Below are 23,300 nucleotides of genomic sequence, written 5' to 3'. Positions count from 1 at the left end.
TAGCAAAGAAGGGGTTGTGTTAGGACCTTTGCTAGGGAAAGCCTGCAAATAGAGCTCTGCCTGGTTTAGACACTGGAGATGATGGGAATGGTTACAAATGCCTCAGCTGCACAAAAGGCCCATTTTTTTGTGTGTTTCCACCTTATTAGCCACCAGAGAATCCAACCCTCCTGTGGGACAATACCAGAAGACCCCAGCTTGCTCTGTTCTGCTGCTCACAGAGGAGAAACCTTGTTTTTCCCATTCTCAGTATTTCTCATTCTCTGCAGAGAGGTTAAACACAGGAAGGGGACAAACACAACACTACTTTAAGGAGCAGATAGAGTTTTTAAGCCAAACACACTGAACATGTCATTTATTGAGGCCACTAAAACCTCTTTTCCAAAGAGAAGTTCAGAATTGTGCTGCAGCCTTGGGGAAAAAGAATTTGAATAATTTCTTGTTGCAAGCTGTAGTTTCAGCATCTGTCAGCATGGACTCCAGCAAAAATAATAATAATAATTATAATAATAATTTTGTGTGTAAATACATGTACCTTGGAGAATGACAGGTACTGTTGATGAATACTTGTTTTATAAAATTACCTTGTGTATGTACAGTTTTTTTGGGTTTTTTTGTTGGTTTTTTTTTTAAAAAAACAAAAGCTTCTCTGCTTTATGGTTCTCTTATTTTGATATATATATATATAAGAGAGGGAGGACATGCTGTTCGTTTTTATTCTGTTGAACCAGATACTGAAGGAAATATTGATTAAGCTAAACCATGTCTCTGTAGGTTGGATTGTCTCTTGTTTGGCATTAAACATGGTAGCATTGGTTCCTTTTAATGATGTGGTGGGGTTTTTTGCAGCTTCTTTGCAAGTCTTTCATCATTTTTGCCTTTTTTTTTTCCTCCAAGTGGTTATGTAAGTGTTGTAACATAAATCCAAGGTTAATACCTGAGGTTTATCATATAATCTGGTAGTTAGAAGTACGTTTTATTTTATTTTACTACAGACTTGATTTATTGTGAAACTGGCATTTAAAAAGCAGCTTATACAGATATCCCTGTAGGCACTTCTTTTTTTCTTATATTCGTTTAGGCATGAAATGAATTCACTGAATATTTATTGAGACATTATGGACAGTTTCCTTTTCTAGTGGGCTTATTTTGCTCTCAGGAATGTGAATCTACTGCATCACGTCCCAGATTGGCCTAAGAGCAGCAGGCGTCTTTGTAGGAAAGAATTCCAACAAAACTAAGCAAGGAGTATTATTATTGTTTATGAATTGTATCATGTCTATTAAACTTGCAGGCCAAAATCTTTATGGATTAGAAACTGGTTAGGTTGCAAGCAAGACTGAAATGCCTTTTTAATGGAAATAATACTCTTATATCTTAAATCCTGAAAATAAATAATAAGGGTTCCAAAACTGGGTAAAGAAGCCTGAAAAAATAACATAGTTCAAGCTTTTGTCATTTCAGGTGTTAATGAGAAATACAAATGCTTTTCAGTACATTCAGCACAGCTGCTGGGATCCTATTCCCTCAGAACAGAAAGGTCATCTTTGCATCCCAGCACAAAATTTATCATGCTGTCCTGTTCTCGCACACATTTCTGAAGTCAGAGCTGCTCAGAAATAGCTCCTAAAAATAGCTGCCCAGGAGCCCCCTTAGGCACATGCAGCACTGGCGGCGTTGTTGTCTCGTGTTACCTACATCAAACAGTGCTCTTTAGAAACAAGCAGGATGGTCGATTCCTGGAAAGCTTCTCCTGTGGCTGGAGAGCGTGGAGAAAAGGATGATAACAGAACAAAGGAGAGGGAGGGAGTGTGTGAGTTAAGCTGATTGGGTCGGGGAATTTTCAGGGGTTTTTTTTGAATTTATGGTAATGTTATTAAAAACTCCTCGAGGACTGGGACTAGAACAGAGCTCTCCAACCTTCACTCGGTTGTCAGCAGTCAGCAACGCGTGGGAAATGTTTCTTACTGTTTCCTCTGCCTGTCTTGGTGCGTCTCGTGGCCATGGCCTTAACTTTCCCTTTCCCACTTCTGCTGGCCACCAGCCATGCTGGAGCGTTTCACAGGCGGCGAGTTCCCACAAGCCACTGTGGGGTGTAAAGCTTGTAACGGGAAGCATCTGCTATTCAAGCCACCCTTCCTTTTGTCTGTTACGCTGCTAATTCTTCTTGCCGTGTAAACTCCCGTGAAATGACAGCATGACTCTTGTCTCTGTTACCAGATCAGAAATCAAACGCGTAACAGATCAAAACGCGGGGGCCTGTCAGTGCAGCTTTGAAGAGCTTTTGTACCCGTGTGCTGTGCTGTCACCTTTCACCTGCTCCCAGGGAAATGATTTGGGGTCTTGCTGTCTGTGTACTTGTGTGAGGGTTGTTTAAAAGCTACAGGCTGGGTCGCTCACCCCTGCTTAGGGTCCCATTGTGCTGCCAGGGTGGCACAAAGGAAACCGTGACCTGCCCTTACAGGGGACAGACTGCCTGTACTGCCAGCAGGAGTAAATCTTCCACTTGGGAAGAATCAGTCGTGCACGCTGGCTGCCCAGGGTTGCCTGCTGCTATCTTTCTTCTCCCCTTTTCTGTATCCATCTGTTACCTCATGCATTTCACTTAAACTGCAGGTCTTTTGGATCACTGGCCATCTTCTTTGTGACTGTCTAGCACCTGGCAGGTTGGCACACCAGGGACTTTGTAGTTCACGGGACGGAGAAGCAGCCAAGGCATGGCTTTCTGATTCATCCCCTTTCTCCTGTCTTGCAGGCAATGAAGTTGCTTCGAAAGAGCATCATGAGCTGAAGCCATACATCCATCACCTGCATGTCATCGACAACCAGCAGGCTCTGTTTGAGCTTTCTCACAGGATAGAGCCGCGAGTTTGAGCGTACACAGCTTCATATAACCTTGTAACTGCAGCACTTTGAATTAAGTGAATGTTTATGCCAAGCATGTTGCTTCCCTACATAAGAACAGTTTACTGAGTTTTATCAGTAGCTCACACAACATGCACAGGAAAATCAGGCAAGAGCCAGCAAAGGAGCTGCTCACAGAGTTGCAGAGCAAGCTTGGTGCCATCCCCGCTGGTCTCCGGGACAGGAGGGAGCAGAGCAGCGTCCTTTGAGCTCAGGAGCTTGGTTTCTGTGAAAATATTGTTTGGTCCAGTGTAGCTTTCAATGCAGATTCTGCCAGTATTAGTATGAAAGGAAATGTCATGTCACAGCAGCAAAACATTTCAGCAAGCAATGTGCCGCAAGGGGATTGATTCTCAGTTCATCACGGGGCGTACCTCACTGATTCAAGGCTACCCAAGTATTGTTGCCAAAAAGACTGCATAATCCATGCAGCTCCCATGAGTCCACTGGAGCATCTTATTTGAGATAAGTGCGGACAACCAGGAACGGGAATATAAAAAGACAGCGCACCAGATGAAACTCAAGAGTGCGTCGCGATTTGGAGGTTAGCAGTAAACAGTTCATGCTGTTATGGCCCCTTAAGAATCTGCTTTATAAAACACACTGTAAGAGCCAATCCACTTTTGTTACCATTTATGGACACAATTGTACGCTGAAAACATGTGATTTTCTTCCTTCTCAGTTATCTCAGATTTAACACCAGTTCCTGCAGTTAACGTGTTATAAATTATTATAGCAGGAGCTTTGTTTTCTGCTTGGATTACAGCCTCCTTGGTGTCTATTCAGAGGCAGTGCCTAGATCCGCCTAACATTCCTGACTCACATCCTGGAAATACTGTCTCAGTAGGTAAAACTTCATGTGACATGCACACGCTTCTAGTTTGTAAAGAACAAAAGGGTACACCTTACAGGGTACCAGTGCAATTACCTGCATGCACACCGGGCTCTTGGCATCAGGCTCCTGTTACGTCTTCTGTCCCTCTCACATCCTTCCCCATGCCAATTCTCATAGCTAAAAGTACTACTTCTGGGCATGTACCGAGGCAGCATTTCTAAAGTCTTGTCTACAGCTGACCTACATCCAAGCACCACCATCACCATAGCTCTGGTTTTCAGCGCTAAGAAGTTGCCCTGAAACAATCTATCGAATGCCACAGGCAAGGTGCGGTGTGCTACGCAGTCTGGCACGTGTTGTACACTGACTCGCGGTAACGGTCCCTTTGCAGAGCAGGGAGGACATCGCATTGCTTTCCCATCTCTAGTGTATGTTTTTCACATGAGGAAGACTTCCAAGAAAATGCCCCTTTACTGAAATGTGGGAATACTGACGTAGCATGCTCTTCATCATTGTGTTATCTCTGGTTTAAAGGGATTAAATAAAAGCAGCTTTAACAAGTAGTCTGTGGGGGAATCTGTAGAATGCATTTGGTTTTCCCATCTGTGAAATATTGTATAAATCTATTGTAAAGGAAACAGATGTTTCAGAAATGTATTTGCTTGTACTTTGTTATTATCAAATACTATATGATTTTTTCTTCTTTTTTTCCTTTTTTTTTTAGAAAAAAAATCTTTTTACCCGGTAAAAAGAAAAAAAAATAAACTCTTGCTGGCCATGGAGTGAAAATTTCCTATGTTCTTCTATAGATGTGACTGCACATACTGTAAATAACTCTTTGTGCAAACAGACCAAAACTGTTCCAATGCAGATACTGGCTGCGGTGGGCTCCTTTTTGCGGCGTAAGAACACAAACCAGTTAGAATTTGCTTGTGTTACTGCAGTTCTTCCACTGGCTACAGCACTCTGAATCCCCACCCTAGACGCATTACCTGGGTGGTTTGCTGGTTTTTGAGCTCCCCCTTGTGAACTCTTTTTACTGTGATGTTATTTTTAGGAGCCTCTATGTAGACCAGCCTGCACGCTTTAGCTAACCTGGTGTAACACCCTAATCCACAAGTAGTTCTCTTGGAATCTGTGGAGAAGGGAGCATGGGAAGGTATTCAGTGTGAGAAAGTGTTTCTCAGCTCACTGCATTTGGCTCTGGTTTGGTAGTTAACTGCTGGTGAAGCAGCAGCAGTGCCAGAGAAAAATAAGAAGACAAGGAAATGAAAGAAGGGGGGGAAAGGAAATAAAAAAGAAAACAGAAGTAGAAAGATGACTCTATGCTCAGGCTTTGATTTGAAAGCATGCTAGAGCCACCTTGAAGGCTCCTCACTGCCGTTTCACACTGGTTGAAGTGGTTGGTTAACTTGTACCGTGATGCTTCAAACCAGCTGAGGTATCTGCACCGCTCTAACTTGATACTAAATCGTGTTGTCTAGCCCTTGTAATTGACATAAACTCAAGTTTGGAGGCACGTAGCCGGCATTAACCACATTATTTGTGTTGTGGCTAATTAGACTACTGTTTAAAACTTTACAAACTTGTTTTCATAGTGGCCTGTATAATTAGGATATAACTTTCTGGTCTGAGGGGCTAACTTGGCCTCAATTTCACATTGAAAATACGGATATTATAATTGGTACCATAAAAGAAAGGCAAATAGTCCAAATCTATAGCTAATATGTCTAATAAAAAAAGGCCTATCTCAGTTTTCATTCAGGAGGTGAAGCATTGCAGAGCTGGGCTGCAGACTGGCAAGCAGTGTGAAGGTGTGGTGGTTAGGATAACTAGAAATAAACCCTGTGAAAGAGAGGGGAACACTACACAGCCTTTGCCAGGGTCCAGAACTGGTGATATTGTGTGATTTTTAAATCCTTCAATAGTGCAATTATGTTACATAGGATAAAATCCATGAATCTTGTAAGTTGAGTTTGTCACAGTCACACCTAGGGTGAAATACTCTGTATTTTCCTTGGTACCCAGGAGTAATTAGACAAAGGAAGAAGCTGGGTCACCTAATACCTCTTTGATGCAGAATTTTGTTGCATCAAATTTAGATGCTTCTATGACACATCTTTTTGATTTCAGCCCCATCTCAGATAGAAATAAATTGCATTTTCACGACAGTGGCAAAAAAAAAAAAAGAGAATGTTACCAGAAATAATAAGATTTGCTGCTGTAAAATTACAAAGAAAGATGTAAATACTAAACATTTTAGCAGAGTAATATTTATTTGCATAGATATTTATTGTCATCTTACTAAAAATTACTATGTCACTGTTAAGAAATACTGGAATGAAGTCAATGAGCTGAGGTAAGAACACCTGCTTGTTCCATTCTCTCTGAGTGCCATAATGCTGTCAGCTTGCATTAAAAGTAATAAAACAGAAAACCCCAAATCAAGGTATTTACCTGACTTCTCAGGGACTACAGCTAGTAGTTATCTACCGTTATGAGACCTGGTATGTATGAAATAATCTGATTTACCAGAATCAATGTTGCCAATGTTTCCCTTTTCATAATTCATGCTTGTCTGCCTCTGTACATACTATTGTGTTGTGTATTTATGGGAGCTAGTAAGCAATAATTTATATGTCAAAATGGCCAAGCAATACAAGGTTAAAACTTGTAGAAGCAACTGTTACATTTATCTTGCATTTTCCAGTGTTTTTTAATATTGCTTTTCAAAATATAAAAACTACCTTAATGAAGCCTGGGCTCTGTGCCTTCATGTCTGTCACACATACTTGCTGTTCCTCATTGGAATATTTTACATTCGTCTGTCCACTCATTCGGTTCTGCAGCCCCTCGGTGTGTTTGCAAGGTGGATGCAGACCAGTGTGCGCCTAGTTGGAGGCTCAGGGGCCTGACCCCATTCAGAGCTGCTCGTTCATATCTGGTCCGTCGGATTTGCTGGTACCAATGTATTCCAGGCAGTTTCAGACACAGAGATGATGTTAATGGGGGTCTCAGCTGTGCCTTATCATCACGGTGCAGTCTGAGAAGGGCCTAGAGCCGCCCTGAGAAGTCCCTGTGGGGAGAGGGGAGGAGTAAATCTATCTTCATGTTCTCTGGAGCCTGCTTATCGGCACTTGATCCTCTTACTGAGGACAGCCAGTGTTTTCCCCTTTCCTCAGGCATCCCTGCCAGTGTGGATTCTCTTCCTGCTCCCAGCTGGTCTGCAGCGGGGAAGGCAGACCCATGATGGGCTGCCAGTGAGTGCGCTGTAATGCAGCTGAGGCTTGTCCTGTCCTTCCACCCTTTCCTCTTGCAAAACCTTGTGTTCCTCTTGGGAACCACTACGCCAAACTCAATGATTTCAGATGGTAATAGCACTTGGTGTTTCTGGCATGATGTCGGTTCAAAGTGCTTTGCAAACAGTAAATCCTCTCAGTGTCTGCACCTTGTATAGTCTTGAGCCTGGCCTACCAAGTGTTTGTGCCAGTGTTTATATATGGGTAGGGTGAATTGTAACTAGAATAATTAGAACAGTACAAGCCCAAATTATTGACACAGCTCTATAATGATGTTTAAAGATACTTTATAGCCAGGCATCCTTTTCCAGATCCAGCTGTGCAAACTGGAGAATTTACATTCCCAGCTGTTCATCACTGTCCCTTCATTGGAGGTTATTGCTCCCCACAGCATAGCCCAGAAGGAGACCTGGGGAGTATCTCCTAACCTGTTGCAGTTAGTCAGCTGAATTACTCCAAGCCATGTGTGGCTGCTTGCAAACAGCTGACTTTGCCCTTAAGGGCCCTCCTTCCATCCATCGTCAGCCTTGCTGGGAGGTTGTCACAGGAAGCTGGAGTGACGACACCTTTAAGGTGACGTGCAAAAAGGCAGGTGTAGGGCGGAGGACAGCTGCCTTGCAGGATCTACCTGTGCTACAGGAGCCTGCAAGAAGAGACTGCTGCACTCAGCTGCTGATCTCCAGGTGTCCTTTCAGACTGTCTTGCTGAACTATCCAGATGAGGGATCTGCTGTTCCTGTTAACCAAAGAGAGCTTTGATGGCAGAGACCTGCAATTTCATAGAATCATAGAGTGGTTTGGGTTGGAAGGGACCTTAAAGACCATCTAGTTCCAACCCCCCTGCCATGGGCAGGGACACCTTGCACTAAGTCAGGTTGCTCAAAGCCTCATCCCATTTAAGCTGCTCAGTGCACTCCCTGCATGTTCACTGGAGTTAAAAGGGTTGAGAGGCACCTGGGATGAGCCACTTCTGTAGGAGCTGTTGAACAGGTGAGGGGCAGCAGGTGAGGGCAGTTTGTTCTGGGGCCAGCACAGCCCTCTGTGCAGCATGGGACTGACCTGTGTGGGGACACCTGCTCTACCCTATGTAGAGGTGATTCCCTCTCCTTGATGGAAAAAAATCCACTCAGCCTGAAAGACAGACCTGAATATTTGCTGTGTTTCACATCTCAGTGGGCTTTCATGCCACACTGAGCATCTGCCCTGGAGTCCTGGTCTCTCCTGCCATGGGGGTAGCAGCTGAGTAACACACACACAGCAACACCCTCAGAAGGTAAGTGTGGTGGGTTGATGCTGGCTGGACACCAAGTGCCCACCAAGCTGCTCTATCATTTCCCTTCTCTATCACTCCCCTTCTCAACAGGACAGGGTAAGGAAGAAAATAAGATGGAAAAAAACCCCCTCATGAGTCAGCAGGTGATGTCCAGCCACTTCCCAGGAAACAGGGCTTCAGTGCGTATAGCAGTTGTTCCAGAAGACCAGTTGTCATAGTAATGAATACTCCCCCAAACACACTCCTTTCTCTTAGCTTTTACTGCTGAGCAGATGTCATATGGTATTGGTCAGTTTGGGGCAGCTGTCCTGGCTATCTCCCCTCCCAAGATCTTGCCCACCCCCAGTCTACCAGTGAGCGGGGAAGGTTGGAGGGACAACCTTGATGCTGTGCGAGCAGCGCTCAGCTGTAGCCAAAAGACTGCTCTGTTTTCAACACCTTTTTAGCCAGCAATACAAAGCGCAGCACTACAAGGGCTGCTGTGGGGAAAGCGAACTCCATCTCAGCCAGACCCCGTACACTGAGTCTTCCTCTACCTCTACGTGTACACCTACAATGACTACCACGTCACACTGGGGAGCTGTGTGATGGCACCTTACACGCGTGGCTACAATAATTCCTGTAGTTGCATCAGAGTTAGAAGAATCGCGCAGTGCAGTTAGTATGAAATCTGGAGAACTGAGGAGGCCTGCAAAGGTGGGCCAAACGAGCAATTTTTGAAGCAAGGAGACAAGTGTTTTCCTCTGCATTCCCTCTCATCTGGAAGAAGGTCATTGGATTTCCTAAGGCCATTGTAACGGTCCAGAAAGCCTAGCAAAAGTGAGCTTGAGCCTTGGAGCCTTTCAGAGGTCAAGGAATGGCAAGGATACAGTCTGTACACACTTTTTTAAAATTTTCATTACCTGTTGCAACGAGCATCATTCAGGGGTGTTTCTGGTAAGCAGTTGCAGTTGTCTGTCCCCACAAGAGCTCTGTACTGCCACTTGTTTATAAAGGCACCGGGATCTTTGTAGAGATCATCTCATACTCTTTGCAGATCCTTGCATTTTTGAAACTGGCTGAGATTCAGCATGTTTTTTCAATCCCTCTTTTATCCCAGGCAGACTATGGAAGGAAGGAAAGGGGCATCATCTTGAAAGCTTTGGAAAACTTCCTTTGCTCTGAAGCATGCTGCTGACCCCTTCTATGTCCCATTTCCTCAGCACAGAGGCAATTCTTGTCCTTGCCTCCCCATTGAGAAAAACACAGCAACTGCAGAGAGATCATATAGTTAAAAACCCATGAAGAAACTAATTTTCTGGTTAGGCAAGAGAAGAGCCGTTCAGGACGTCACATAAACCCAGCAGGTAAGAGGGAAGCTCTTCCTTTGTGTTCTCTGCATGGCTCTGATTGACTGCACCTGGATATTTGCCTATTTAAGGTGTTACTTTGAGCAAGCGGTGGGTAGTGCTGGCTTTGTGTATGGGTAGGATTGTTTGTGGGTTGGTTTTAGGGCTCTGTATGGTTTTGGTGTCATTAGTTTCTCTCAGTAAGGTTTTAGCTCTCCTTCTCTATAAGTAAGGAGTCAGAGCAGTCCTGGGGGTGCTAAGAAATAGTAAATCAGCATAGGTTAGAATGAAATTTGTTTGGATAATTAAACTTAATTAATTTACTCCTTGTAACATGAAAATGTGGATTTAGTAATGTAAGTTTAGAGAAGCATGTGAGCAAGGCAAGATGTTTTTAAGCAGAACTAGATGAGCTAACCATGCTGAAGGGTGGTCACTGTGGTAGCCTGCCTGGAACAGATGGGTCTTAAATGATGGTTTATGGAAAGAGAAGGGTTATAGATTTTGAGGTCTTTAGCATGGTTGGTGTTTTTTTGGGTTGTGGTTGTTTTGTTTGTTTGTTTGTTTTTTTTCTTGCAGAAAGTTGTCAGGGCTTCTAAAATTTGAGCAGCTTGTGTTTTTGTCTTTGTCTCCTGCTGTTGCTGTCACCACTGGAAGTCCTTTCCTGTCTGCAGCAGCAGCAAGAGCTGGTTTGGAGTGACTGCTAGTACCCCAGGTAAGATTATAAAGAAAAAATGGTTATCCATGGCAAACAGCCTCTTTGTAAGCTGCAGTAATTAGGCGTGAGGTAAATAATACTGCAGCAACAAAAACATGACAACACAAACCCAAACCACAACATCCCCCCAAAAAAGAGGAAAGAAGTCCTGCCACTGACCCTGCTGAGTGCAGAGCTGCCTTGGCAGGCAAAGGGGTTAGAGTATTACTTAGCAGGGAGAACAGCACTGGCAGAACTTGCCAATTTAACCTGAAGTGGTGAAGTGCCCCTTGAGAGAGGTACAGCCAGCTGTGACAAATTGCTTGAAAGCACAGAGCTGCACTTTGCTGGAGGGGAATTTACCAGCACATTTAAACAGGGATGAGTCAGACATAGAAATGGTGAAGGACAGTGAGGATCAAACCCCAGATCCAAACCTCCCTTGTAAGTTAGTCTTTTGACATGTGCTTGTGAGAGCTCTCTGTAATGCTAGGTGAAGGTCTGTGTTGCTTCATGAGATATTGAACTGTAACTGAGGCTGTGTGGGCCTGGTTCCGGTGTGAGCTTGCCCCCAGCCAAGTGTGCCCATTGGTGGGGGTGTCTGTGGTGCAGTCAAGTGTGTGCTGAGGTATTCAGCTCTGGGTGACAGTCCTTCAGCTACAAATCCCTCCCGAGTTTGAAGTCTTGAAGCAGCTTGGAAAAACTTCCATCCAAACAAGGCCAGCTGCTGTCATAAGGGTGTCTCTCCCTTTCATTTGAAAAGACTGTGAAGTCAAGTTGACCTTCTATTGATTTCTGTTGGGTTTTAAAAACTCTGCATGCTCAAATGTCTGCTGTCAGGCTGAGTCCCTGGTTTAGTGGAATCACCTAATCCGGTTTGAAACACTTTAAATCAGCAAATAAGTTCATGATGCTTTATCTCCTACTGATGCTGGGCTTTGTAGAAGGCCAGCACCTCCAGCCATGGTGCAGCCTCAGAAGAGGACCAAACAGGGCTGCTTGTCTTGAGTGCACAGTTACACTCACAGGGATGAAAACTGTTGCAGCTGATGCCAACTGCCAGCATTGACCTTGACTTGAGGCTACAGCTACATGTTCCAGCCTCAGAGCATGTTGTTGGTTGGAGGATGCTTTTTAAGTCCAAATAGATGATGACGTGATAGTAGGAGCTAGCAGAGAGGCATAAGACATGACTGGCAGTGATTTGGATAAGTCCAAAATAGCAGCAGGGGAGGGGGTGACTGATAGGGGAAAATAACATGCAAATCTGAAGAAAATTCACGTGTCTAGAATGCATTTAGAAATTCTTGTTTAGTCCTTATTTGATGAGTGTTATTTCATTTTAAGTGAGGTAATTCACTTTCAAATAAGAGTTTCTGCTGAAGAGTATAATGTAGTTTAGCTAATCAAATTTAATTTCCTGCTTTTTGCTGACTTGATTTATTCCTTAGAGCAATTTGAGTCACTCCAGGGAACTTGGTCTGGTTTTGCACAAGTGCAAACGAGGAAAGGATTAGGCTAAATGTTAAGGTTTTCAAAGGCTATTGGGAGACAGTAACATGGCAAAAGTTGGTAGTTCTTTCTCAGAAATGATAGACAAGAGACTGCCGGAGCTGTGTTACTAAAAGACAAGCAGGATTCTTAGGGGGAATGTCTCTGCAAGCAGCACATCACCATTTTGGCCCAGCAAAGGGCTTAGGTGGCTATTGTTTATCGTTGGTTACAGAAAAAGCTGCTGCTAGCTGGAATAGACTTTTCCAGCAGCTAACCTGCTCATGGGAATATCTTCTCTTTCAAAAGCTCAGCTACCATTGACATCTAGTGGTGAAATCCTGTGCCTGGTGAGGCAGTTTATTGCATCAAAACTGCCTGTGCGACCTCAAGGGACTGCAGGGTATAATGCAGCAGTGAGAGGCTCCTCTGTCATCTGCGTGGTCCACTGACCACAGTTTATTAGATTTGTTGACTCAGTTCCCTGTTTAAGTGGACTGATGGGATTATCTGCTCAGCCTTTTCGTGTGTATTTCCCCATGGATTTAGTTTTCAGGCTTTATGATGAGAGTGCACATTGACTTAAGGCAGATGCTAATGGGAATAAAGACTGCTGCCTTGTCATCGGTCAGTAGCCCCTGGAGTCAGTGTCTCATTCAAAGCCGTCGGTTGCAGTGTGAGCATTTGGTCTGGGGCAGCCTCTCCAAACACGTTGCAGAGTTGTCCATGTGTGTTTGACAAAAGCAAGCAAATCCTCTGCCTGCTGGTTAATGGTGTGAGGATGGTTTCAGTGTTTAATCAAAGGAGCTGTTCTGTGAGCCCCAGAATTGGGTTTTCTATAGAAGGTGCTGTTGTACCTGTGCTCCTGGCACTCTTGGTGATAGTTTGTGGCTATGCTCACCCAGTCTTTGGAAAGGAGGAGACCTGAGCAGATTAAACTGCTCTGTGTAGCAGTACTGGGTTTTGATCCCAAATATCCTGTGCTGAAAATGAATTGTGCTATGAAAGGCAAACAGGTTGTACCTCAGGTTAGAGCTCTCAAGCATCACTGTCACCAGGGTGTGAGGCAAGGCTGTGCTGATGTGCTGGGTGGTGTAGCCTGGAGCAGGCACAGAGCACTGTGCTGCACCCAGGGAAGGGAGTTTTGGGCTGGTCTGGCCTCCCTGTGCCATCATGGGTCATGTCCTCTTCACCCTGGGCAAACCTTCCTGAATTCCCATATCTGCAGTACTGCTGCACAGCTGGGTGAGGGACTGAGCACAGCTGGCACCAGCCAGCTGGAGCTGCCATGTGCTGTCACGGGGAAGCTGCAAACAGATAAGTTGGGAGCATTTGGGAGTCAGTTGTAAGGTGCTGGTTCATAAGCCACTGACTAGTAAAAGGAGCAATATGCAGAAAGGCTGAACATGTCTGCCATTGGTCAGGGATGGCTGCAGGTTGTAGGGACACTGGGAAAGTCAAAACTAACCAGATTTTGGTCTAACTTGATGAGTAAGAGGACTGAATTTGTCACATATGTATCATGCAGCTGTGAGGAAACACCCAAAACTTCAAATATTTGCTTAAGCTGTAGCTGTTTAATTGTGCATACTCAGCAAAAGCCTTCAAACAAATCATACAGGAGAACTTTGGAAAATTTCTTTGTGATGGGCTGACTTCAGCTGTGAGTTGGGACTAGGAAGAGCCCTGACCAATCACTCCCACCACCGCTTTGATGCAGCTGCTCCTGAGCCTGCACACCAAGCTCTATCACAAACCTGTGAAATGGTCACATCCAAGGCAAACCTCCTCTACATAATAAACCTTCTATTTGAGATGCACACACAACTTGGTAATTGTACTTTACCCTACCAGTGAGCCTAGTGCGTGCAGCTCATTATGGGTCTCCCCAGAGGCCAGTTGCTGTGATATTGTGGCTATGGTAGCAGTGATAGTCACTGATCAGTCTGGGGGGATAATAGGGACTGTTAACACTTGCTCTTCCTTGGGTTTGGGAAGAGGAGTGCTTATGAACATCAGTGAAAAGAAATGTCAGTAAAACTCGTTTGTTTGGTGACACTCAGAGGGATCTGAAGGCACATACAAAATGCTAACCAGTTGAAGTCTCTCAGGCACTAGAAGGGAGTTGCTGTCCCTTTTTCACAGAAGAAACTTCACAGAGGCAAAGAGACTTACTCAAGGTTATGCAGAGCTAGGATACAATCCAGATTGCTTTTCACCCATCCTCAAGCTCTTCCAGGCCACTGGCACTTCTCCTGCACTTGCTCACTAAATCAATTATATGCTGAACAAAAGTCAATGAAGGCAAAAGAGGCAAGAGCCGAGCAGAGACAACAGGGAGCTGGAGTGTGGCAGGCATGATGCTCTCATCAACACTCCTCCCAGCTGGCAGTGCATGGCCTCCCTGTCTGCAGACAATCGCCCAATTTTCTGCTTGGCACAGCAGCTGTGGGTTTCCTTCTGCGGGCTGTTTACTCTGTGCACTTTGAGGCTTTTCATGCTTTCTTTAGAGGAAACTGCTGTGACTTGGAAAATCTTCCCCTCTGGATTAGAGCCCCCCTTCTCAAGCAGGGTGTCAGTCCTAGCTGGTGAACTTTCCACAGCTGCTCCTCCTCTGCAACCCCTTCTGTTCCCCACGGCTGGATGATAGCTGTACTCTGGGAAACTGCACCTCTTCTATGAGTAGGGAAGGTGATGTGCACAGAAGAAGATGACATAGTCCAAAACCACAGGCACGGAGGCGGTGTTTTGGAAGCTGGAGAAAGGTGCAGCACCTCCCTCGGGCTCCTTAGAGCAATCTGCTTTGGTAGACATAGAGCCCCTTCTTTCAAGGGGGCGGGGGGTGTTGAACGCCAGGCAGACACATCTCCAGTCTGCCCCCTGACATCTCTTTCAGCATCTTATTGTTAGCAGTAGTGTATTCCCTGGGTCTCTCACTCTGTCAAAGTAGCAAGCAGGTCTTAATTGCTTAGGCTTTATCAACATTTAATTAATTGGTTTTGTTTCTTCTATGAATTACTTCATGGAAAGAAGGGGGTTACTTTTGTATTCCTAGCTTCAAATTGAATGCCAGCAAGAGCATACTGTGACTACAAAAGAGAGAATCTAGGAAATTATGTCCTATCTTGTGCAGAGGATTGCACCATCAGTTGGTTGACAGAGGAGAGAACTATGAGATTAAATTCTGCTTTCAAGCTTTGTTGTCCTTTATGTCAGCAGTCACCACTGAAGTAACAGGCAGTAACTTGTGGCAGCAAGAGTTTGCTGCTGATACAATTCAGGGGAAAGAAGAAGCATTCTTGACTTAGTTTCTGAAGAAAAATATTTCATTTGCTTGCCCTGACTTATCCCTTGTTAGCTTTCTAGGTACTTGAGACAGTTTTGACCAAATCTGGAAGAGTAATGAAAGGCTCAGAACTAATTATCTACCTGTCAGGGAACTGAGAGGGCATCTGGGAGAGATGAGTGGGGAGTCAAAGAGGAGGGTGCAGCACTGTTCCTCATTCCTGGTGCTGTGTGCCAGCAGGAAGCCAGCTTCTTGTCTGGTGTGTGTTAGCTCTTGCCCAGCGGAAATTTTGTAGGTTGTAGGAATCAGTGTGTAGGCAGGTTTGAGCAAGGTACCACTGGCACACCTTGTTTTTCATCCTGGAGGTTTAACGTCTGGCGGTACTTGATCCAGCACCGATCCAGGGTTATAGTCTAATTACTGCTTTTACCACCCTAGGCAAGTGATTTCTGCTGATGTTCCTTTGTTCCACAACATAGTCCTTTCCTTCTGCCTTTTCCTGTCCTGACTTTTCCTACACTCTGCAGAGAGGGTCAGTTTCCTCCTAGTGTCTCAGGCAGTAGACTGACCACTTGTGCGCTCTGTACATGATACCAATATCCCAGTGTTGCCACTGTCCCATCCCTAACTGATTACTACCAGCAAAAGAGCAGTGTCATTTTAGATATCTAACTGGGTAGTGGCGGTGTAATTTTGGTTTGCTTCCTTACTTTTTAGGTCTTCAGCTCTAGCATGGAGAAGGAGCAGCTCAGGGGAACAGAAGTTGAGCATCAGCCCTATTTCTATACTGTGTATTTTACAACACAAAGACCAATGCTTGACTACCTTACAGCATCTTCCTTGGAGCTCACTTAAGGAGTATAAGCAAAGTGCTTTAGGAGCCTCAAAAGAAAGGAGCCATGGAGGTCATAACTCATACTCAAATTGTCTTGCCTGGCCAAACATCAGAGGCAGAATTGCTGTTACACAAAGCAGTACAAGTGTACTTTATGACAAAGACATACTAGCTTGGCTTTTAATCGATAAAGAGATGTTTCTAGCTGAAGCAGTTTGGGAAGGAATCAAATCATATTTCCTGTCTTGATTTCAAATACATAACATGGAAGTGAAGTCAAGTAATGTGAACTGATGTTTGTGTAGTGAGTGGGGTTTATTTTTGTACAAAAAGGAAACAGAAAGGCAGGAAAAATCTCAACTCAGCCAGTGCTCAGTATTGGTGAGTGGATGAGGAGTCTCGCAGTGCTATCTAGGGGCTGCCAGGCTTCAGAGAGGATTACGTACCCTGAAGTTCCCAATAGCAGGGAGCTGGCAATACATTTTAGCTGCTATTGCCTTGCCAAGGGCAGTTCCAGAAATGGATGATACCTGTTCATTACTCAGCCCCCCATCATATGGGAGAGAGCCATACAGTATTATAGAGACACATGGTTAAAAGCTATATAGATACATGTCTGATTCCTGGGAGACCTTGGGTAAGTTCCACATAGGAAAACTTTGTGGATCAGCATTTACAATTTCCTTAATCTGGCTGCAAGCAAAGAAAGAGTAATCTTAGTTCTGGCAGGGAACTGAATCAAATTTTTCTCTTTTTCCACTCAGTAGCAGGGTCTTGGTACTAAATGGCCCATATCTCCACAGGAAATGTGGACTTCACCTCTTTCTGCTCTTGTTTCTATACTCTAGCTTCACATTTGCTTTGCTGAAAGCATGTGGAGGGTTAAAAATAATTTCTGGGTGAGGTAAGTGTCTATGGCAGAATTTTATGTGAGGAAGTGGCATCATGATAATCTTAGTTCATTTGAAGTAAAAGTGCTGGAACAAAGGTTTCACATCAAATGTAACTATAGCAACACTAGTGGCAGGGATGACTCTGGGTCATGACGATTGAGTTAGAAGCGTATAACATCACAGTAAGACCTGGGCATTTGGCATCCTGGGTCATTCCTCAGCAACCACAGTAGAAGCTATTCTAGGGTCTCATTATTTTTATATGTTAACAATTTTCCCTTCTCTAATTCTGTGAGAAAGAAGTTGGGCATTCTTCAGAGGGGCATGATATTTGGGGTATTTGTGATAACCAATGTGGTGTCTCTGAATAGGGTCAGCCAGCAGGTTCCTGATGGATGGTAGATATGATCTCAGGACCACGTTTGTTCTCAGGAGCGTCTGTACTCCCAACACCCATGTTGTGATCAAAGTGTTCCCAAACACAGGGATGATGGACATGGTAAAAGAGTGCAGATAATGTGCTGTAATGAGGTCACGCTCTTTCCAACATGCTTTTTATTGGTACCTGGTTAAAGCATAGATTTCTTTTTATTACCAGAAATTTAAGGTTAGATTCTGTGAGATTACACATCCTTGATTAATCTTTTTTACACGGAAACAAAGTGGAGAAGTAGTCTGTGATATTTGTCTGTCTGTCTAGTTAAATACTGTGAAAGCAGATACTTAATCTTGAGCATAATATGGGGTAGACTGACCTGAATGAGAAAGAAAGATTCATTTTCTGAAGTGACTCGCAGTGTGCTGAACACTGGTGGGGAATTCGTCAAACAGAACGGCACAACAATGACACCTTCTGTAAAACACTAGAAATGTCATGTCTTATCGTTTCAGCTTCTGCCCTGGGAAATTTCTAATCTATGTGCAGGCAGAGAGCTGCTCATGCAGCTTCTGAAGCCAGCATCTCTGCAGAGAAGTGGCTTCTCTTCTGGGCTGTGCGAATGCATTGCAAACAGGTCACAAACTGCAGCTTGACAGTGATGGGAAGTCTTCTGCCGAAAGATTAGAAATGTGATGGCAATCCTATTCTCCCTTTTTTTTTCCTGTCCAAAAGCATGCTTACCCAAATGAGTGGGAAGCTGAGTTCTTTACCTGAACAGCTTTAAGTTCACAGCAGTGTGCCTGAGAGCACCAGCCCTACACTAGTGGTGCTTTTAGATCACTTGTGAAAAATATTCCATTGCATAATATTTCCTAAATTAATTTTTTAAAAGGAGAGAGCACAAGAGGGAGCCAGACTCTGCATCCTGGTAAGGCTCTTGGCTGTGTTCGGGAGGGGGCAAGGGGGTGCCTGGGGCTTGGTCTCTCTGCTCAGAGCTCTTTCTGTGTCTGTTGAGTGACTTTAGCCTCAGGTGCACAAACTCCTGTGGACACCAGGTCAGGCCTCCAGGGACTTGGACTGCAAAGTCAAAGCTCGTGTCTTTCCCCCTGACACCAAGGGAAGTTGCAGAGGAGTGTCTCACTTGGGCCAGGCAAGCTGCAAAGAGACAGGGTTTTGATCTCCTTCCCGCTGGGGAGGAAACACAACCCAGATCTCCCATTTTGTCTCCCTGGCTACTATGTTCTCACGGTGCAGGTGCAAGGTGGAGAGCACCTCTGGATCAGGTTTATTAATTTGAAAACAGGAGTATGGGTGCTGCGGGGGATTAGGGGTGGCAGTGGTGCTTGCTCTGTAGCAGGATGCCTGAGAGCTGCTGGTGTGCCGGTGCAGTCTTCGAGCCCTCTGCCTCCTGCTCTGCATGTGGTCAGCATCCACATAGCTCTGGAGCTGCCTTTCCCAGTGCCTGGAGCTCCCGACACCCTGCCTAGGTGGCCAGAGTGATGCCCAGCACTGATTTTGGAGGCAAGCCCTAACTTTTAAACATCTGGGATTTTTACTGGCACTAGTTTGAACTGATGTGTCCCAAATCACTGTTGCAGGGTGTGGCAGAGTTGGGAGTTGAACTTCTCTACCCTGACTCTCAGACTGGTATATTTACCACAGGTCAGCCCCTTTGTCTGTGTTGCTGCATCCAGAAATAACGCTCTGTGGCCTCTGCTTTCTGGAAAAGCATCATGTAAGTCCTTATCTGCCACTTAGCCATTTTGCTGGGTTACTGAGAAGAGCACAAAGAGCTCTGTTTAAGACTGGAAAATAATCCAGGTTCCTTCGTCTTTGGTGCAGCTAGTTATCCAGTATTATGAGGTTAAATCAAGGTTTTAATACTTCAACAACTACCTACAGGACATCACAAGGTGAATACACCACAGGGTACAATACAGGGTGGTGGTTGTGTAATGGGAACAGGAGGTGTATAACTGTGTGTGCACAACCGTTGCCATGTGGCTCTTCCACCACGCAGGCTGGGTAGGTGTCAGGGGCAGCTATGCTCTGTTAACGCCATTTGTTCCATCTGGAAGTTCTCAGAAGGTTTAGACCAGTCTTCAATACTTCTTGCAAGGCTGTGAGTGCTTTCTTATTTTGAAGAGAGAAGAACTGAGAACTCCAGGTCTGCTCCACATTGTAAATCCTCAGGAATTTTTTTTGGTGTAACTTGACTGACTAGAGCAGTGCTAGTTCAGATTTTTCTTCTGTTTACTTTCCAGATAATCCTCCTTTGACTGGCAGGCTTGCACAATTAAAATGTAGATTATTTAATGATTTTATTCAAATGTATTAGAATTCTTAAAGGCTCTGCACCTTCGTGCCCCAGTAAAGGACTGTCACTTCGCGCATCAGGTGACTTTAGGCAGACTTTACGCCTGTCTCTGTGACCTGCCCTCCCTTCAGTGTACCTGGTATGATGAGGATTAAGCTGAAAGCAAACTGAGAAGAAAGCGTTATTGCATGGTATGTCATGTTTGGCATATCAGATGCAATGTCAGGAGAATGCTGCTGCGGTGGCTGCTATCTTAATAGTGTTACCTTTAAGTACCAATCTATATAAATTTGTGTAGGTGAGTTAAGTTGCTAGCTAAGTCTCTGTTGACATCAGTGACACACAGGTATTTCAGTGCCCTTTTTACCCTTTCATTGCAGAAATTTAGATTCTGAAACAGCCTTTTCCCACCCCTTGACTACACAGCCCATGTGCAGGTCTCTGAGGTTCCTGGTTTTCTACGGCCAGCGGTGGATGCTAGGCCAGCCCTGAGCATAGGTGAGGTCCTGGGTGGTAGATCCAGCACCTCATTGGCCTCAGGCAGCAGGCTGAAGGCCTTTATGGCCCCTTCTGGCCATTTTGATTTGGAGTGGTGGTAGCTTGTCATTGAGAAATGGGGGCAACACTGCACACCACCTTGCAGACCAGAATAAAATCCCATCTGGGGCTCAGCAACATCTGTCACATTCTGAAATTTCCTTGAGACACGCTATATTTACACCTAGATACATATCTCCTCCCTCTCCTAATCTAGTGCACACAGGCGCTTTATCTCAATAAAGAAAGGATGAGCTATTCGTAGGAGCCCAGCGGGGTCAGAGGCTGGGGTTTTTGTTGGTGCTCCACAGGGTGCCTCATCCCTCCGTGGGGGCAGGCATCCACTCAGCCACCAACCCATAGTGTGGGTGTCACCAAAAAAAGAGCATTAATTAAAGGGTGTCAGGAGAGAGAGAAAAAAAAAGAGTACTTTTTTAGAGGTGGGGGGAGCAAGGAAAAAATTTCTTCTTTTTGAGGAGGAAATAGATATTTTGCTGCCAACTCTAATTTCTGGAAGGAATTTTAGAATTGCATGTCAAACCTTCTGTCTGTTTCCACACAATTGTTTGCAGACAGATGCTGAAAATCAAGCTGCTTCTAGTTTATTTTCCATACTTAAATCAGCACAAATCCTGTTACATGCTTCCAGATCCAACCTGCTACTCTCTACAAAAGTCACGCTGGCAGTAGGAAGATGCAGCAATGCGTAGGTAAAATTATGGCTGTTTTCAGCAGAGATGATTGATTTTTGTTAATCAGATACTATGATACAAAAAACCCCTGAATTTCATATATGTGCAATACCTACACACGTGTACATCTTCAAGGACAAAAAGAATCAAATTAAACAAGTGTTTGCTTTTTTTTAAAGTGCTGTGAACTGGTTCATTACACAACACAAGAAGTTTGTTAAGGGACAATGTCAGTTCTACAAATTAGTTTATCTACCAGTAAACCAGAAAGTCGAAGTTCCTGGGATTAACCACCCTTTTGAGCACTGACAGATGCAATGCTCTCTGCACCGAATTACTTGCTGGGGCTGTGTAGCTCTTGTACACCCGAGCCATAGGGGCAGCCCTCCGGATGCTCTTCCCTTGCCTTTGTGGGGGGAGGGCAACACGGAAAGGGTTGTTTGTTTTCCTCTTACTGGTTTTTCTTTTCCTTCCTCATCTGTGTGACGGTGCCCCTCACGCCTCCCTGAAGCAGTAGAATTTTTGAAGAGAGATTTCAAGATGTTCTGTGGGAGTGTGTCAGGATTACAACCACTTTCTGCAGTTATTTTCAAAACTTTTCAGACTGTTTTCTTGTTCTTGCTTCCAAGAGTGTCATTTAACACAATATCTACAGTACTGAATCTTCAGGTTAAAACTGGGTGGCAGTGTTACCTTTTACCTGCGGTTTCTGCATGGAGATATAGTTTCTGTAATGACCGGGACTGCAAATTTCAATGCTGCCAGTAAGGCTGCAGTCAGGTCAAAATACAATTATTTTGGGTAAAAATTCTTTCAATTTCCCCCAACCCACCATTATAAAACCACTGAGACACTGAATACTAATTTCTTTGTTAAACACATTGTTCTGTGAACAGTGAAATTAATGAAACCTGCTTTTCAGTTAATTAAATTGGCAATTTCTATGTTAATTTCTGTACTTTCAAACCTTTCACATCCACTACAACAGAGCCTGCTTCTTTGCCCCATAACTTGTTTTATTCTCAACCTCTCTCCCCTCTGTCCTTGGCCCTGATTCCTCCCCCATCACCCTCTCCTAGGGCTCAGCACCCTCATCTCTTTGGTGGTGGCTGTCAGGATACATCCATCATTACTCATGCCCAGGTGGGTAAGTGGTGGCCAGGCTGCCTGGTTGGGCTTTGGCTAGGACAAAAGCAATGAAGAACAGGGTTGTGCTGGTTTTAGTTGGGAGAGGGTTAATTTTCTTCACAGTAGCCAGTATGAGTCTGAGTTTGGGATTTGTGCTGAGAAGAGTATTGACAACATACTCATGTTTTAGTTGTTGCCAAGCAATGCTTACATCAAGTCAAGGACTCTCTCAGTTTCTCATAGTTTCTTCTTGGAGAGAAGCTAGGAGGGGACACAGCCAGGACGGCTGACCCAAACTGACCAACGGAGTATTTCCTGCCCTAAAACATCATGCTCAGTATATAAATTGAAGGGAGTGAGCTGGGGACATCCCGATCATGGGGGATCTCTCTCTGTCTGGTGCTCTGGTCCTTGCTGCTCAGACACTGTCTGGGCATCGGTTGGTGAGTGGTGAGCAGTTGTATAATTTTTCTTTTCTATTATTTTCATTACGTGGTAGTAGTAGTAGTGATAATATTATTTTAATTACATATTAGTTATATTATTATTGTTAGTATTATTGGTATTGTTAGTATAATTATTTCTTTTATTTTCAATTATTACATTGTTCTTATCATAACCCACAAGTTTTCTTGCCTTTCCCTCTGATTCTCCTCCCTGTCCTACTGAGGATGGAGGGAGGTGAGTGACTGGCTGTGTAGTGTTTAGTTGCTGGCTGGGGTTAAACCATTACAGGAGTGGACCTCACTTGTCTGTTTTTCAGGGGAAGAGGAAAGTTACTGACTTGGGTGTCTCTCTTCTCTCCAGCTGCAACTTTTCAGAAAATGTATGAGAAATTTCTATGTCAAGTTCAATTGCACTGCAGAATTAATGAGTTAAAATTGGGAGATTGAGTGGTAAATCGATTATATGATTACATCAATCTCCTTCTTTACAAAGCCAGGCTAAAATGGCTTGGGAAACCCAAGCCCTGAGGATACAGTAGTATGTGAAGAGCATACAGAGAACTGCTGATGGCATATTGACTGAAGAAAGTTGGGGAGTAAATTGGGGTGGTGTTGATAATGTGAGACATTGGTCACATAAGGAAAGCTTAAAGGAAATAGGAGTCCTGAAAAAAAAAAAGGCCTAACAAGAGTGAAAAGTAGCAACATAAGGGATGAGAGAGGAATTTGGTTTTCCTCCAGACAGCCAGCAGGAAGCTGTACATGGATTTGAAGTTGTCTTTCAGATTTAAATGACTCCTCACGGACTGTAAGTCTCAGTACTTTTCCAACAGAACTCAAAGCCAGAAGGCAGTCTCTAGGAGGGAAAATAAATACAAATGTACTTACAAATTAATTTTTATTAATTTCTGAAAACATGTTTTGAGCATTTCAAAATTCATGTAATGCTTCACTAGGAAAT

General features: G+C 44.3%; 1 protein-coding gene across 1 annotated transcript in view; it reads left to right on the top strand.

Annotated features, from left to right (window-relative positions):
• Positions 1-3,547, top strand: part of RAPGEF5 (Rap guanine nucleotide exchange factor (GEF) 5) — a 33,923-nt gene extending 30,376 nt beyond the window's left edge. The window contains exon 16 of the mRNA XM_010157555.1: positions 2,756-3,547. Coding sequence (XP_010155857.1) covers positions 2,756-2,874 — 119 coding nt within the window. The 3' untranslated portion in view covers positions 2,875-3,547. The remainder of the gene's footprint in view (positions 1-2,755) is intronic.
• Positions 3,548-23,300: the final 19,753 nt, after the last annotated feature.

Source organism: Eurypyga helias, unplaced genomic scaffold (genome assembly GCF_000690775.1).
Source record: "Eurypyga helias isolate BGI_N326 unplaced genomic scaffold, ASM69077v1 scaffold18078, whole genome shotgun sequence".
NCBI classification, from domain to species: Eukaryota; Metazoa; Chordata; class Aves; order Eurypygiformes; family Eurypygidae; genus Eurypyga; species Eurypyga helias.
Note: the sequence above shows the minus strand (reverse complement) of the source record. Positions and strands in the feature narration are given on the sequence as shown.